The sequence below is a fragment of the Carcharhinus amblyrhynchos genome, chromosome 3 (assembly GCF_965287045.1).
Source record: "Carcharhinus amblyrhynchos chromosome 3, sCarAmb.v2.hapA, whole genome shotgun sequence".
In the NCBI taxonomy this organism is placed as follows: Eukaryota; Metazoa; Chordata; class Chondrichthyes; order Carcharhiniformes; family Carcharhinidae; genus Carcharhinus; species Carcharhinus amblyrhynchos.
This window is the reverse complement of record NC_137326.1, coordinates 123,455,307-123,472,791: the sequence shown is the minus strand read 5'-3', so window position 1 is coordinate 123,472,791 and position 17,485 is coordinate 123,455,307. Positions and strand designations below refer to the sequence as shown.

The 17,485-nt window shown below is 43.6% G+C and overlaps 1 protein-coding gene across 1 annotated transcript in view; it reads left to right on the top strand.

Moving 5' to 3' along the window:
* Positions 1–1,565: 1,565 nt before the first annotated feature.
* The window catches only part of pcolce2b (procollagen C-endopeptidase enhancer 2b), a 40,400-nt gene continuing 24,480 nt past the window's right edge, over positions 1,566–17,485 (top strand). Inside the window, exons 1-3 of the mRNA XM_080185954.1 lie at positions 1,566–1,958; positions 4,753–4,858; positions 16,396–16,651. Of these exons, the coding sequence (XP_080042080.1) occupies positions 1,882–1,958; positions 4,753–4,858; positions 16,396–16,651 (439 nt within the window). The 5' untranslated portion in view covers positions 1,566–1,881. The remainder of the gene's footprint in view (positions 1,959–4,752; positions 4,859–16,395; positions 16,652–17,485) is intronic.

Below are 17,485 nucleotides of genomic sequence, written 5' to 3'. Positions count from 1 at the left end.
GAAAGGATCCGACCTGGGTGTAGTTGAATGTCTGACATTACGGATTGGTTGCTGACAGGCTACACTGGATGTGTGAGGATAGCATGAGACAGATGATCAGTGGCACAGTGGTTAGCATGGCTGCCTCACAACGTCAGAGACCTGGGTTCGATTCCTGGCTTGGGTTACTGTCTGTGTGGAGTCTGCACATTCTCCCCATGTCTGTGTGGGTTTGCTCCAGTTTCTTCCCACAATCCGAATGACGTGCTGGTTAGTTGTGTTGGCCATGTTAAATTGTCCCTCAATGTACCAGAACAGGTGCCAGAGTGTGATAACTAGGGGATTTTCACAGTAACTTCATTGCAGTGTTAATTAATGTCAGCCTACTGTGACACTAATAAATAAATTTAAATTTTAGATCATGACATGCCAACACAGCAGATCTCTTGGCAGGTGTAGATACAAGCAAGAGCCGAAACATATTTCTCATGCCCATACACACTCAAAATAAAATGTGAACAAATTCAATTTTGAAAAATAGAAGTTTAGATCTTGAGCCTTATGATGTGGAAACATTAACTGCAACATTTTCTCAAAGAACCCCTAAGGAAATCATGGGCTGCCTCAGTGCCGCCAACCGAACATACATGCATACGAACTTATGAACATACAAATTAGGAGCAGGAATAGGCCACTCTGCCCCTCGAGCCTGCTCCACCATTCAACATGATCATGGCTGACCTGATTTCTCCACATTCCCTCAATAACCTTTCACCCAGTTGCTCATCAAGAATCAATCTACCTCTGCCTTCAAAATATTCAAAGCCTCATCTTCTGCCGCCTTTGAGGAAGAGTTCTAGAGACTCACCATCCTCTGAGAGAGAAAGAAATTCTCCTCATTACTTGCCCTACGGACGGCATGGTGGCACAGTGGTTAACACTGCTGCCTCACAGCACCAGGGACTTGGGTTTGATCCCCAGCTTGGGTCACTGTCTGGGTGGAGTTTGCACATTCTCCCTGTATCTGCGTGGGTTTCCTCCGGGTGCTCTGGTTTCCTCCCACAGTCCGAAAGACGTGTTGGTCTGGTGCATTGGCCATGCTAAATTCTCCCTCAACAGGAGTGGGCTGACTAGCGGATTTTCACAGTAACTTCATTGCAGTGTTAATGTAAGCCTACTTGCTGCACTAACAAAATAAACCAAAACTTTATAAATTGGCGACCCTTTAATGTTAAACAATGAACCCCCCCCCCCCGCGGTTCTAAATTCTCCTCGGTAGAAGCGAAGGAAATCTAAATAATGATATTATTATCCGCTTCAGTCATTGAGATTCTCAATGAATTTTTGCCAGCTCTGGTGTAAACCCCATCGGGATTGGAGCCCTGCCTCCTGCTCTTTGCCTTCCCCCTCCCCAGTTTGGGTCTTGGCCAAGGAAATGTGAAGTCTGCAGACGAATGTCTCCAAAAGGGGTCATGGAAAAACACTGCAGTCAGCAACTGGGTATAAAAGTCACTGATTTGGGCCACTTCCCCTCACCCTTTAATGAACACTCTCCCCACTGCCACTGTGGCTGGGAATAGATTGGCCACCTTCCCTCTCTCAAAAGCAAATTTCAATTTGGAGCTGAACATTTTTTTTAAAAGCGAGGGACTTCCAATGACTTAAGACCGAGTCTTTATACCAATCGTTTCCAAAGCAGAAGGGATAGGCAGCTGTCCCGGGAAAGCTGTTCCGGCTTCCACCGCCCCCACCCCCCCAGATCCCCAGAACAAACGCGATATTCATGCAGAAGCGGGAAGCCTCCAGGGACACACAGAGCAGTCTGCGGGCAGCACCAACATCCTGAACTCTTGCCTCTGTCCCAGACCCTCACCGCCAGCTAGCTGCCCCACAGCGATCACCATGAAATCCATCGCTTACCATTACCTCGGGCTTCTGTGCGCGACTCTGACCGCATGCCAACTCTTACCAGGAAAAAGGTAAAAGAGACCCAGAGGCTGACGAAAGTTTGCAAAGGTTCTATTCCACCCAGTACGTTTTGATGTGTGTGTGTGTGTGTGTCTCGTCTGTGCTGTTGGTTCTGAATGTCTCTCTCTCTCTTGTCTGTGCTGTTGATTCTGTGTGTGTGTGTGTGTGTGTGTGTCTCTCACTTGTCTGTGCTGTTGGTTCTGTGTGTGTGTGTGTGTGCCTCTCACTTGTCTGTGCTGTTGGTCCCATGTGTGTGTGTGTCTCTCACTTATCTGTGCTGTTGGTTCTGAGTGTGTGTCTCTCACTTGTCTGTGCTGTTGGTTCTGTGTGTGTGTGTCTCTCACTTGTCTGTGCTGTTGGTTCCGTGTGTGTGTGTGTGTGTCTCTCACTTATCTGTGCTGTTGGTTCTGAGTGTGTGTGTCTCTCACTTATCTGTGCTGTTGGTTCTGAGTGTGTGTGTCTCTCACTTATCTGTGCTGTTGGTTCTGTGTGTGTGTGTCTCTCACTTATCTGTGCTGTTGGTTCTGAGTGTGTGTGTCTCTCACTTGTCTGTGCTGTTGGTTCTGTGTGTGTGTGTCTCTCACTTATCTGTGCTGTTGGTTCTGAGTGTGTGTGTGTCTCTCACTTGTCTGTGCTGTTGTTTCCACGTGTGTGTGTGTGTGTGTGTCTCTCACTTGTCTGTGCTGTTGGTTCTGTGTGTGTGTGTCTCTCACTTATCTGTGCTGTTGGTTCTGAGTGTGTGTGTGTCTCTCACTTGTCTGTGCTGTTGTTTCCACGTGTGTGTGTGTGTGTGTGTCTCTCACTTGTCTGTGCTGTTGGTTCCGTGTGTGTGTGTGTGTGTCTCTCACTTATCTGTGCTGTTGGTTCTGAGTGTGTGTGTGTGTGTGTCTCTCACTTATCTGTGCTGTTGGTTCTGAGTGTGTGTGCCTCTCACTTGTCTGTGCTGTTGTTTCCACGTGTGTGTGTCTCTCTCACTTGTCTGTGCTGTTGGTTCCGTGTGTGTGTGTGTGTGTGTGTGTGTGTGTCTCTTGTTTGTGCTGTTGGTTCTGAGTGTGTGTGTCTCTCACTTGTCTGTGCTGTTGGTTCCATGTGTATGTGTGTCTCTCACTTGTCTGTGCTGTTGGTTCCACTTGTGTGTGTGTGTCTCTCACTTGTCTGTGCTGTTGGTTCCACGTGTGTGTGTGTGTCTCTTGTTTGTGCTGTTGGTTCTGAGTGTGTGTGTCTCTCACTTGTCTGTGCTGTTGGTTTTGTGTGTGTGTGTCTCTCACATGTCTGTGCTGTTGGTTCTGTGTGTGTGTGTGTGTGTGTGTGTGTGTCTCACATGTCTGTGCTGTTGGTTTTGTGTGTGTGTGTGTGTGTCTCACATGTCTGTGCTGTTGGTTCTGTGTGTGTGTGGCTCTTTCTTGTCTGTGCTGTTCGTTCTGCATATGTGTTTGTCTCTTGTCAGCGTCTTTGGTGGCCCCGCTCAGTGCCTGATTTCAGTTGATATCAGACAAAGAGTTTTAATGTTGTCAGAAAGAATAACTTCCCCAGGTCGATCTCTCTCTCTCTGTCACCCTGGCTTCAAGAGGCTGTTTGTCAGGCTGTGATCCAAATTAATGCTTTGAAACAGTTAATAACCCCAGGATTACAGCGCTATTAACTGTATAGTCACACTTTTAAAATGGCTCAAAGTCTGTTTAAAGGTGCAATTGACATCAGATCATCACATGTCTCCTTTGCCCAGCAGTCTCGATGCTTCACCTTTACTGTCCCCCTGACATGCTGGCATCATAGTCTGGTAGAGGCAAACGAGCAGAACAAAATATTTTTAAAAATTGTATGTGAAAAGTAAAGAAAGTAGTTGATAGGGAGAGCCTCAAGATTTGAGTGCTGGAGGGAGGGTAAACATGGAAAAAAATGTTTCATTTTGTGACTTAAAACAGTGTCTAAAATGATCATCCATTGGGTGGCTTGGTGGCACAGTGGTGAGCACTGCTGCCTCGCAGCACCAGGGACTCAGATTCAATTCCAGCCTCAGGTGACTGTTTGCACATTCTCCCTGTGTCTGCGTGGGTTTCCTCTGGATGCTCCAGTTTCCTCCCACTGTCCAAAGATGTGCGGGTTAGGTGGATTGGCCATGCTAAATTGCCGCTTCATGTCGGAGGGACTAGCAGGATAAATACATGGGGTTACGAGGATAGGGTCTGCGTGGGATTGTTGTTAGTGCAGGCCCAATGGGACAAATGCCTTCTTTCTGCAGTGTAGAGATTCTATGATATTCAAACAAGTGACCTGCATGTATTGTATCCCTGGTCAGAAAAGGTCCCTGGTTATCAAGCGCAGATTACTTTTAGGCAAAGTTGGTATAATTATGCTTCAATCATGGACTGATTGTTTTAGGCCAACTGTGGATGAGGGATAGCTAACACCAATGTTATTGATACAGATACAGTCAGGAAAGAGATGAAGATTGGTGTATCACAAAATAACAGAAAGCAGAGTTGATTTTAGGACAATTTTAGATTAGATAACAGCTATTAAACAGGCTTAATGGTTTATGGTATTACCAAGACTCCTACAACTAGATCACTACATAGTAATATCAGCAGGGAAATCAAGTTGAACAATGTCTGAAATCCTTGAACATGTAACAATTTGTATCCAATGCCTTTTTTTAGATGGGAGCAACGCCTCTGTTAAAATAGCAAATAGAAGAATTTGATGGGAGTGTGCAGGTGATAGGTAATATAATAATCGGGCTTATATTTCAATAGAGTGGGGATTCAATTATTTTTAAGTTTGCTGTCTCGTTGCCGTTTCCAGGAACTTTAAATGTGGAGGAATTCGAAGTGGAGAGTCAGGTTTCATTGGAAGTGAGGGATTCCCCAGACTCTACCCGCCCAACAGCAAATGCACATGGAAAATCACGGTATGAATTGAGAGACTGTTATGAATACAAGAATACATTTTAATTATAGAATATATATTTGGAATGACTTAAAAATAAATATATTCGACAGAACTATGTGTAACCAAATGTGGCTAAACCAAGTTAATTAAATCATTATAAAATAACTGCAAGTAAAACTTATCAAATAATTCGTTGTACGTTGGCAATGGTTCCATCTGTTGACATGATTGAAGGAGCTGTGCTGTTTGGTTGAAGAGATCTCCAGGTTCAATGAATAAAGACAGCTACAGTACAGAATTGAAGAGATTATAACAAAGGATGAAGCCATTGGCTGCACACCCGTCTAGCTATTTAACTGAAACTGCTCACCATGATCCCAATGCCCTGCTCTTTCCTCTACCTTTTATAGTCAGCTTTTTCAAATATCATTCAATTAATGTTGTCGTCTGTGCCTGAATCACCACTTGGCCCTTCACGTTTTAATGATTCTACATGTGAAAAATATCTTCTCCCAGTCCTTCCTTTTGTTGTTCTAGTGATCTTTCAGATTTTGCGACCAATGTTACCCAGTCATGCACTAGGTAAATTATCTCCTTTCATCATTCCTTTCAAAATACTTCATGATTTTCAAAATCTTTTCAGAACTTCTCTAGTCCAATGAGAATTTGTGTGGCACATCTGATATATAGGTACCATCTAATTTCAGTCATTTTGCTTGTAGACGTAGCAAGCTCAAACTGATGTGAAAGAATGTGCAAGAATCCAATTCTTTTCCCAGCTATGAGTAAGCGCACTTGTGCAGGCCAGATCTGGATTCACCCAGTCTTTGACAGGAGGTAGGTGAGAATGCAGTCTGGTTGCCAACAACTTACCATCTGGACAGCAATCCAGGAAGAACAAAGCTCCTAAAAAGGTTTCAGCTAGAACATCTATTGTGAGGTGTTGTGACAGAAAGAGTCAATAAAGAGACTCCTGGGCCATCCCTCCCACCCCATGCCGCTGAACAGTAGCTGCACAGTGAGTCTCAAAATGCATGCCTTGCATTTACTTTCTTTTTCTTCTTTTCCCCATCCCCTCTACGTTTTTAAACCATTTAAATTTTCTCCCCTTCTGTAGGTACTTCCTCACCATGCACCATTCCAAGCCAAAAGAGTGGGCCGGAGGCCTGTTTCCTCTCCTCTGTCAAAGCCGCTTTTGATCAGCTAGGAGGTATGCAAGGGTGGCCTGGGGTGAATTTCCCAGTAACTTTCTCTCCCTGAGTGAACAAGAATCAGGCACTGACTCAGCTTCTCCCCGAGAGCAGAAATGAAACTGAAATGTTACCCGCTCCCTGCGGCCGCACTTTTACATTGGGATATTATTACTGGTGGCAGGCATGTGTCCTCTCGCCATAGACAGCACCCTCCAATCTAAAACATTCACAAAGTCAATTGGTCTGTAGCCTTCCAGATTCTGGAAAAATGTCTCAATTCGGCACTGCGTCCTTTAGTGAATACAGAATCTGGGAAGGCAGATACAAAAAGCAAACTCATCAACCTGGGGTCAGAACCATCCTCCGCAGCTTCTACAATCTCAGCTTCGGATTTCCTTAGCTCCACATTAACCGCATGAACCCCTGGATCAGCAGCTGGCATACACGAGTCCACTGTAGGACACACCTGTTAGTCCCCTGTACCAGGCTTACCTTTCTCCCTCAAATAATCCACATGCTTTTTTACATGCTGACCTTGTACTTCAACAACGTGTGAGACTGATCCCATTCTTTCCACTATTTTACAAGCCACCCTCATCAATCCAACTGCAAAGATCCTGGCTGTAACTAAATCATCGACCTGGAAACCTCTGTCCAGTTTTCTTGAGTCACAGTTTTCTTACTGGGAGGCTTGTCTAGCCTCCACCCTGCCTACCAAATCCAAAAAATACCAAATCCAGATGGATTTGTATGCTGTGTTACATTCATAATTCAGCTGGTATAAGCCTGTGGTCACATTCGGCGTAGTATTAAATAGCAAGAAATTTTGCGAATGTAAAGACAGTGGCCTGTGAACCTGCTTTTTAATAGATGATTTGATTTTAATTTGGTTTAATCTATTATTGTCACATATATTGGTATACAGTGAAAAGTATTGTTTCTTGCATGCAACATAAACAAAGCATATCATATGTAAGAGAAGGAAAGGAAAGGGTGCAGAATGTAATATTACAGTCATAGCTCGGGTATAGAGAAAGATCAACTTAATGCAAGGTAGGTCATTCAAAAGTCTGATGGCAGCAGGGAAGAAGCTGTTCTTGAGTCAGGTGGTATAAGACCTCAGACTTTTGTATCTCTTCCCGACCGAAGAAAGTAGAACAGAGTATGGACATTTGTACAGCTCATTTTGCTAAACCATTGGAAACTGGGTAATAAGGGGCTAACTAGTCTAATACACAAGATTATTCTCTTCTTCTTGACTTCAACTGAGGTTACCCCCCATTCCAGCTCACGCTGGATTCTCCTGATTGGCTCAGCTTCCCACATGGCCTCTCCATAGGCGGTCCGCCCCAATCACATGCCCCTTAAAAGATCAGCCCTTTCAAAGGGCCACTTTACCACAGGTTCCATGCCAAGTTTTTACAGGTACAGAGAGCAGAGGTCAGAGGCACGGAAAACAAAATATTTCTGTCTTTTATAGTCCTTTCAACTTGGACCTGTGATACAGTAAAAAGGGAGCAGTGCTCTGAAGTCATGCTTGAGTGACACTCTCACAGAACCACATAGGCTTAATAAAAATGCTTGCATGTACATTTGATGCCTGAATAGTGCTTTTTCACAGCACAAAGGTTGGGTGAACTTTATATTGAACAAATTCTGTGCTGCACAATGGTTCTGGCTTGTGTTAAGCTAGAAGATTCTGGAAAGCCAGATCGGGATGATTAGAAGCTGAAAGCAAAGAGTTAAAGCTTTTGGGGATAGTGTAGTGACATTTCAGCAGGAAGAAATATGTAAAGTTAATAATGTAGGGTCACAGCTAAAATGGGAAACACATCTTTCACCTTCCGATGGTAATGGATCTGTTGTGTATTTCCAGTGTTTTCCATGTTCAATATAGTTGACTCTCAACTTCCCTCGGGCAAACAAGAGATGGGCAATAAATGCTGGCCAGCCAGCAACGCCCATGTCCTATGAATGAAGTAAAAAAATTAACTTGCGTTCAAATCAGACTTTTACATTTGCCAGCTTTTCTTTTTGTTAGCATTTGGTGGGTGCTACTCTTTGTAGCTTGGATACCTTTCAAACAACACCCAAGACTAGCCAGCACATCAATGCTCAGACTGTTGGCTAATAATGTGTCACTACATCAGAGAGATCGAAAACATCAACTCTCCACTGGGACTGAGAAACAAATTACAGCTATGGAGAACTCTAGGTTTAGACATACAGCTTGGCGACAGAATGTTGATACTCCGATGCAATTTTTTATTCCCTTTACATCATTACATGTTAAATGTGGTATTTTCATTTCCATCAAGGAAGTCAGCAAACATACTTGCTGCTCTCCAGTTATTTTACTCGAGCAATGACTCATATTGAGGTATCGTTCCAAAGACACCCACACTCCTCTGGTTCCATGCCCATGTAATATTCCTTCAATAGCTCAGTAATGATCTTTGCAGAACTTCAACAATCTGAGCAAAAGAAAAACTTGGTCAGAAGCAAAATCTTGTTCTTCAGTTAGTTAATCGGCAATTGAGGTCTAAACAAGAATAGTTTAAAAATCTACATTGAAAATACCTAAACAAAACAAATGTCAAAATTTTTCTTTGTTATTCTTGGAAGATAGAGATTTTCGGAGAAACTGGGATGGGTAACAACAACGACTTATATTCGGGCAGCAGTTTTAACATAACAAAATTTTCCTAGATGAGAGAGGATTCGAGTACAGGAGCAGGGATGTGTTGTTGCAATTATACAGGGCCTTGGTGAGGCCACACCCAGAATATTGTGTGCAGATTTGGTTTCTTTTTCTGAGGAAGGGTGTTCTTGCTCTTGAGGGAGTGCAGCAAAGGTTTACCAGGCTGATTCCGGATATAGAACATAGAACATAGAACATAGAACACTACAGCACAAACAGGCCCTTCGGCCCACAAGTTGCGCCGACCACATCACCTACCAACCTACAGACCTATCTATAACCCTCAATCTCATTAAACCCCATATACTCATCCAGAAGTCTTTTAAAAGACCCCAGCGAGTTCGCCTCCACCACCACTGACGGCAGCCGATTCCATTCACTCACCACCCTCTGAGTGAAAAACTTACCCCTAACATCACTTCTGAACCTCCCTCCCCGCACCTTAAATCTGTGTCCTCTCGTAGCGACCATTTCAAACCGGGGAAATAGCCTCTGAGAGTCCACCCTATCTATTCCTCTCAACATTTTGTAAACTTCTATCAGGTCGCCTCTCAACCTTCGTCTCTCCAGGGAAAAGAGTCCCAGCTCCCTCAACCTAACTTCATAAGGCATGCCTCCCAGTCCAGGCAACATCCTTGTAAATCTCCTCTGCACCCTTTCAATAGCTTCTACATCTTTCCTATAGTGAGGCGACCAGAACTGCGCACAATACTCCAAATGAGGCCTGACAAGGGTCTTATAAAGTTCCAGCATTACCTCCCGACTCCTAAACTCAATCCCTCGATTAATGAAGGCCAGTACACCATACGCCTTCTTGACCACCTCCTCCACCTGCGAGGCCGATTTAAGAGTCCTGTGGACCCGGACCCCAAGATCCTTCTGCTCCTCAACACTACTCAGACTTCTGCCCTTAATAGTGTACTCGTTCATCCCGTTGGTTCTGCCAAAATGGACGACAACACATTTATCCGCGTTGAAGTCCATCTGCCACTTCTCCGCCCAGTCCTGCATCCTATCTATGTCCTGCTGCAACTTTTGCCATCCTTCCAGATCATCCACAACACCACCGACCTTCGTGTCATCAGCGAACTTACTTACCCATCCCTCCACTTCCTCATCCAGGTCATTTATGAAAATGACAAACAACAAGGGTCCCAGAACAGATCCTTGAGGCACTCCGCTGGTGACTGACCTCCATTCAGAAAAAGCCCCATCCACAACCACTCTCTGCCTTCTGCAGGCAAGCCAGTTCTGGATCCACAAGGCCAAAGGCCCTTGGATCCCATGCCCTCTCACCTTCTCAAGAAGTCTTGCATGGGGGACCTTATCAAACGCCTTGCTGAAGTCCATGTACACTACGTCCACGGCACTTCCTTCGTCAATGTGTTCAGTCACATTATCGAAGAACTCAACTAGGCTTGTAAGGCACGACCTGCCCTTAGTAAGATTGTCACCAAGTTCTGGCTCATCTTCGGATGCTATGGCGGGACTGATGTATGAGAAGAGATTGACCAAGTTAAGATTGTTTTTGCTGGAGTTCAGAAAAATGAGGGGGGCATCTCAAAGAGACTTATAAAATTCTAACAGGACTAGACAGGGTAGATGCAGGGAGGATGTTCTTGATGATGGGGGAGACCAGAACCAGGTGTTATAGTCTGAGGATTTGGGGTAGACCATTTAGGGCAGAGATGAGGGGACATTTCTTCACCCAAAGACCATATGATATAGAAGCAGGATTATAGGCCATTTGGCCAGTCGAGTCTGCTCAGCCATTCAATAATGACTGATATTTTTCTCATCCCCAATCTCCTGCCTTTTCCTCATAACTCCCAATCCCCTTATTAATCAAGAACCGATCTATCCCTGTCTTAAAGACACTCAATGATCTAGACTCCATAGCCTTTTGCGGCATATTTCCACAGATTCACCACTCTCTGACTGAAGAAATTCCTCCTCATCTCTGTTTTAAAAGAACGTTCCTTTAGCCTGAAGTTGTGCCTCAGATGGTGAGCCTGTGGAATTCATTACTACAGGAAGTAGTTGATGCCAAAACATTGAATGTATTCAAGAGGCAGTTAGATATAGCACTTGGGGTGAATGGGATCAAAGATTTTGGGGAGGGGGGAAGCAGGATTAGGCTATTGAGTTGGATGATCAGCCATGATCGTGATGAATGGTGGAGCAGGATTGAAGGGCCAAATGACCTCCTCCTGCTCCTAACTTCTATGTTTCTTTGTTTCTATGATGCTTCACAGCAGCACTATAAGGAGATATTAGGTCAGATGACCAAAAGCTTGGTCAAAGAGTTAGGTTTTAAGGAGTGACTTTAAAGAGAAAGCAAGATAGAAAGGTGGAGAGAATGCAGGGAGACAATTGCAAAGTTCTGTGCCCCTGTGTGGCTAACAGTGGTGGAGTGGTTAAGATCAGGGTTGCTTCGATACCTCAGACCATCAGAATCTTATTCCCAGAGTTGAAATGACAGTCAGAATCTTTTTCCCAATGTTTGAAATATCTAATACTAAGGGGACATGCACTTAAGGTGAGAGGGGGAAAGTTCAAAGGGGGCAAGTTTTTTTAACAGAGTGTAGATGTCTAGAACACTCTGCCAAGGGTGGTGGTGCAGGCAGATATGATAGTGGCCTTTAATGGGCTTTTAGATAAACACGTGAATATGCCAAGAAAAGAGGGATATGGATCAAGGGCAGGCAGAAGGAAGAGTTTAACTTGGACTCATGTTCAGCACAACACCATGGGTCGAAGGGTCTGTTCCTGTGCTGCATTATTCTATGTTCCAAGGCTGTGGGGCTGGAGGACATTACAGAGATCGGGAGAGGCGAGGTCATGGAGTGAATTGAAAACAAGGGTGAGGATTTTAAAGTCAAGATCTTGCTTGGTGGGTGGATTTGTGAAAACTGTCAGGTGGTTATTTATGTTCACCATGGAAATGAAAGTCAGCTTCATTTACTGAATGTTGGGGGGGGGGTGGGACTGATAATGGACCTGGCTTTTGGATCTTGCTAGAGGAAAGTAGTGCTGCTTCTTACAAGAGATAATGGGTAATTTGAAGAGGTAAGGCCAAGTAAAGTTGAGTGGTTGTATCTGGCAATAAAAAGGTTGTTAGCAATTCCAAAGTCTGCTCATTTTTATATTGTACAATTCAGTCTTTGGGTGGGTCTGGTTAATAAAACAGATGGAAGAACCTAGTGGTGATTACATCAAATGAGGCAGGGAATTGAATCTACTGCTAAATGATTCAGATGAAAGTGCAAGTGATACAAAATGAGTGTAAATTTGGATGCCACAGTGGCACAATGGTTAGCACTGCTGCCTCATAGTGCTAGGAACCTGGGTTCAATTCCAGCCTTGGATGACTATCTGTGTGGAGCTTGCACGTTCTCCCCATTTCTGTGTGGGTTTACTTGGATGCTCCAGTTTTCTCGACCAGTCCCAAGGTGTGGAAGTTAGGTGGATTGGCCACGCTAAATTGCCCCTTTTTTGTCAGGGGGGTGAATACATGGGTTATGGGGATAGGGGTTGGGTGGGAATGTTGTCAATGCAGGTTCGATGGGTGGAATGACCTCTGTCTGCACTATATGAATTCTGTGATTCTATACCTCTGCCCAAGTTTCAGACCAGTTATGCCCTATTTATGCCTATCAACTGCATGTAACTGAGAGAAATCAACCCTATTGGCCTGTATAAGTTACTAAGCTCAACAAAGTAGGGGAATTTAACTAGTATATAGTACCTGTCTGAAAATATTGCTGAATACAATCATTGAATCTACTGAACTTTCTTCAGTTTCCTCAGAGTGTCAGACCCTCTGACATCGATACGATCATTCTTTTGCGCTCTATAAACAAATCTCTTTAGTCAGAAATGAGAAACTTCTTACATGTTCCCTTGATGGTTCAGAGAGTTTGTAATGAGTGATTCAGCGAGCCAGACCAAGAAAGTCTCAGCGTTAATCTGTAGCCTGTGCTCAGATGGTGATAGTGGGCATACTGTGATTAGAATTGGCTCCTTTATGTTAAAAAAAGGAAAAACAAATATTTTTCCCATTCTGGGTCAATGAAACTTTGTGTTCATTGACATTGGAAGAGGGCAAGGATTAAGCTTGGATGAGAGCCCTCACATTGTAAAATTGCTTACAAACAGTCATTGTGGAAGCTCATACTTGGGCACGAACTTAGAAAAGCTTTAAAAAAAGGCTTCCTCTTATAAAGCATCATTCAAGATGTCCCAAAGCCCTTTACAGCCAATTTAAAGTGTAATCACTTTTGTAATGCAGATACTAGAAGGTACAACAGAAGTACTATTTAGTATAATGGTACTCTTGTCTTTAGTATCACTGACGAAAGATACATGTTGAAGCTTTGCGTCTTGTACTCATCAGGACATTCAGAAATGTTAAAGAGGACAACAATTTGTACTTCATCCAAACAGAGTGTTGATTGATTGGCAAGTGGACTCAGTAGCCGATTCATCAAGGAAACCATTGGTATTTGCGCTGCAGCACTATATCATGGTGATCTAGACCTGTCTCCATTATGTGAATCAATATTCATTTGAACTTACGAAGGTGGCCACTTGTGTGGTTGAGTTTAATTTTCACAACATCATGAATGTTCTTTAGTTCTTGCTGCATGAGGGCATGAACTGCTTCAGTGCTTGAGGAATTGCAGATGAACAGTGAATATTCTGAGGGAAGGTTGTTCATGAAGCAGCTGAAGATGCAGCATTGGCCTGGGACTGACATTGTTGGCTTTCAACAACCACAACTTTGTGCTTTGTCTGACTTCAACCAATTGGTGGGTTTCCCTCCCAGCGAGTTCAGTTTTTGCTCGGGCTCCTTGATGCCACACTTGGTCAAATGCTAACTTGATGACAAACACAATCACTTTCACCTTACCTCTGGAATTCAACTCGTTTGCCCTTGCATGGACCAAGGTTGCAGTGAGGTCCAGAACCACATGGCCTTGGCAGAACACTGACTATCAATGAGGTAGGTTATTGGTAACAATTGAGAGACGTGTCAAGGACACTTTCCATCACATTGCTGATGATTGAGAATGGACTGATGGGGTGGTAATTGGTCAGTTTGGATTTGTCCTGCTTTTTGTGGACAGACCATAGTTGGCCAATTTCCCACATTATTGGATAGATACTGGTGCTGTAGCTGCATTGGAACAGCTTGGTTAGGGACACTTCTTCCAGAGCATGTAAACATCACAAAATAAAAAGGCTCACAAGTATATTAATGACATTCCGCTTTAACTAAGGATCTACGAGGTGGAACCTAGAGTCTGATTTTAACCCTGTGTAAATGACTGGGTGTTGAGGTTTTTATTCATTTGTGAGACACGGGCGTCACTGGCTGGCCAGCATTTATTGCCCATCCCTAGTTGTCCTTGAGAAGGTGGTGGTGAGCTGCCTTCTTGAATCGCTGCAGTCCATGTGCTGTGAGTTGATCCACAATGCTGTTAGGGAGGGAATTCCAGGATTTTGACCCAGCAACTGTGAACGAACAGTGTTATATTTCCAAGTCACGATGGTGAATGGCTTGGAGGGGAACTTACAAGTGGTGGTGTTCCCATTTAACTGCTGCCCTTGTCCTACAAGGTGGAAGTGGTTGTGGGTTTGGAAGGTGCTGTCTAAGGATCTTTGGTGAATTGCTGCAGTGCATTTTATAGATAGTACACACTGCTGCTACCGAGCATCGGCTGTGGAGGGAGTGGATGTTTGTGGATGTGGTGCCAATCAAGCAGACTGCTTTGTCCTGGATGGTGTCGAGCTTCTTGAATGTTATTGAAGGTGCACCCATCCAGGCAAGTGGGGAGTATTCTATCACACTTCTGACTTGTGCCTGGTAGATGGCAGAAAGGCTTTGAGGAGTGAGGAAGGGAGTTACTTGCTGCAATATTCCTAGCCTCTGACCCACTCTTGTAGCCAAGGTGAGTCCAGTTGGGTTACTAGTCAATCGTAACCCCAAGGACATCGACAATGGTAACACCATTGAATATCAAAGGATGGTGGTTAGAGTGTTTCTTATTGGTGATGGTCATTGCCTGGTATTTGTGTGGCACATATGTTATTTGCCACTTGTCAGTGAGTTGAAAGGGCCCTGGAATGTTAGGTGTAGAGTGATCCTGCGTTGCTTGATTAGAACAGAGATCAGATTGAAGATTTTCATAACTGTGAAGGGTTTTGAGAGGGTGAATGAGGAAAACCTGCTTCCCTACATTGGTGTAACAGTAATTGGAGGGCCAAGTATATGATCAGCATCGCAAACAAAGTGGTAATGAGATCAGCAAGGCTGTTGGGATATAAAAAAAGCCCAAGAGACAATGGTGAAAGTAGAATTCATAACAGCTTTTAAAAAGGAAGTAGATAAGTATCTAAAAAAGTAAAAAAGGTAATGAGAAACGGCAAGAGGATAAATGGGTAACTATTTCAGAGGACAGAAAATGTTGGAAAATCTCAGCAAGTTTGATAGCATCTGTTGGCTCTATTCTCGCCCCACAGATGCTGCAGAGCTCTTGAGATTTCCCAGCATTTTCTGTTTTTGGTTCAGATTCCAGCATCTGGAGTATTTTGCTTTTATTTCAGAGAAGCCTTTTTCAATTCATTCTTTCATGGGTGTGGGAGTCATTGGCAAGTCCAGGATTTGTTGCCCTTCCCTAATTGCCCTTGAACTGACTTGTTTGCTAGTTCAGTTCAGAGGGCAGTTAAGAGTCAACCACATCACTGTGGGTCTGGAGTTACAAATAGACCAGAGCAGGTAAGGATGGCAGATTTCCTTCTCTAAAGAACGTTAAGAAACTGGATGGGTTTTTACAACCATCAATTCCAAATTTTAATTAATGAAATTTAAATTCCACCAGCTGGCATGGTGGGATCTGAACCTGTGCGTCTAGAGCATTAGCCTTGGCCTCTGGATTATTAGTCCATTGATACACCATGACACTATTCTCTCTCCAAAGGTAAAATAGTACAAACAGTTGCCTACTATGCTGTAGAATTATATTATTCTTTATTGGTTAGGTTTAATAGGAATCTGAATATTGTGATCAAGTGTAGTATGGACATGTTGCACTTGGTTGAAGTCATTAGGTTACATTTTAGCTTCTTTTGAAGCAATTTTTAAAAGCAGCATCTCGGCCTCTTGGCTAAGATGCAAATGAGATCGAGCCTTGGAGGAGGAGCCAGCCCTTCTCCAATCACCTTGGAGCGTGTAGGTCAAGCCCAAGACAGGAGGTGAGAGCCCTGTCTTGTCAGCTTGGATCGGGAATGTCTCAACTTGTTGAGATTCTGAATTGGACTTGCTTTGGAATGAAACAAAGCAGAATTTTCAAATGTGAGTGTAGCTCACTGTATATGCAGTTTCCTGTACTGGCACTTTAAGGGTGGAACTTTCCCTCTCGCTCACCACGGAAATGGTAGTGGGCAGGACAGGACCATGCAAACTTCCATTGACCTTGGGTGGGATTTTCAAGTCTTGGGGTGAGTGCGGCTGGAAAATCACACCCCTAAGTGTGCCCCAATGAGACAGGCTATAAAGGTTTAGATAAAGGATAAAGGTTAGTTATCCTTTTGAACTTCTCATGGTATGTGAGTGGCAGCCATCAGTGATTAATTAGTTTTTAATGTTGTCATTTGCAGGTCCCAAAAGGCCAGGTGGTGGCTCTCAATTTTCGCTTCCTGGATTTGGAACGTGACACTCTGTGCAGATACGATTACATCGATGTTTATAATGGACACGTCAACGGACAACGCTTGGGAAGGTTTTGTGGTACTTCAAAGCCTGGGGCCATCATCTCAACTGGCAACAAGATGATGGTACAGATGGTAACCGATGCCAACACAGCAGGAAATGGTTTCGTTGCTATGTATACTGCAACTCGGCCAAACCAGAGAAGTAATGTTATTTGATTCCCACTGACAGCATAAGCACTATAAATTTATAATTAAAGTAGAAATGTCAGTATGGAACATAAATTGTGTCAGTGGTGGCTCTCTCGCGTCTGAATCAAAAGGTTGTGACTTCAAGCCCAGTCCTCGAGATTTAAGCGCTCAATCTCTGCGAACACTTCAGTCCACTCCTTTCAGATGAAACGTGAAACTTTGGAAGTAAAAGAAATCGCATGGCACTGTTTAAAGAATAGCAGTTGGTTATAGCCAAAATTTATCATTTAACCAAGTCACTCAATTTTCATTGCTGTTTGTGTTTGCAAATTGTTTACATTTCATTACACTGAAACAGCGACTGGGCTTCAGAGATACTTTGCTGGCTCTGAAAGTATATTCCATGGCATTATGAATCTTTTGTTTTACACAACTATATATACAGGCCAAATGCGCTCTAAAAATGGACCAGATGTGGGCAACTGGGACCAGCTTAGTGGCTTAATAAAAAGGGCAGCACGGACAAGTTGGACCGAAGGGCCTGATTCCATGCTATAAACCTCTATGATTATATGACTTTAAATGCATAAAGTCAAATTTACTCTCCTTTAATCTTACTGTAGACCTTATATAAGGTATGTATATTTCAGTTTTGTTACCCCAATATCACTGCCAGCCTCTGGTAGAGTTTTTTTAATGAGCCATCCAATGTGTATTCCTTTACATTGACACTGATGGCAGATACCATACTGTGTGACATAAAACTGTTCATAAACAAATTGATTGTGGTAACATTCCTGCTTCCACACGTGGTAAGTTTTCTCTAATGTTTCACCAACGTTGCTGT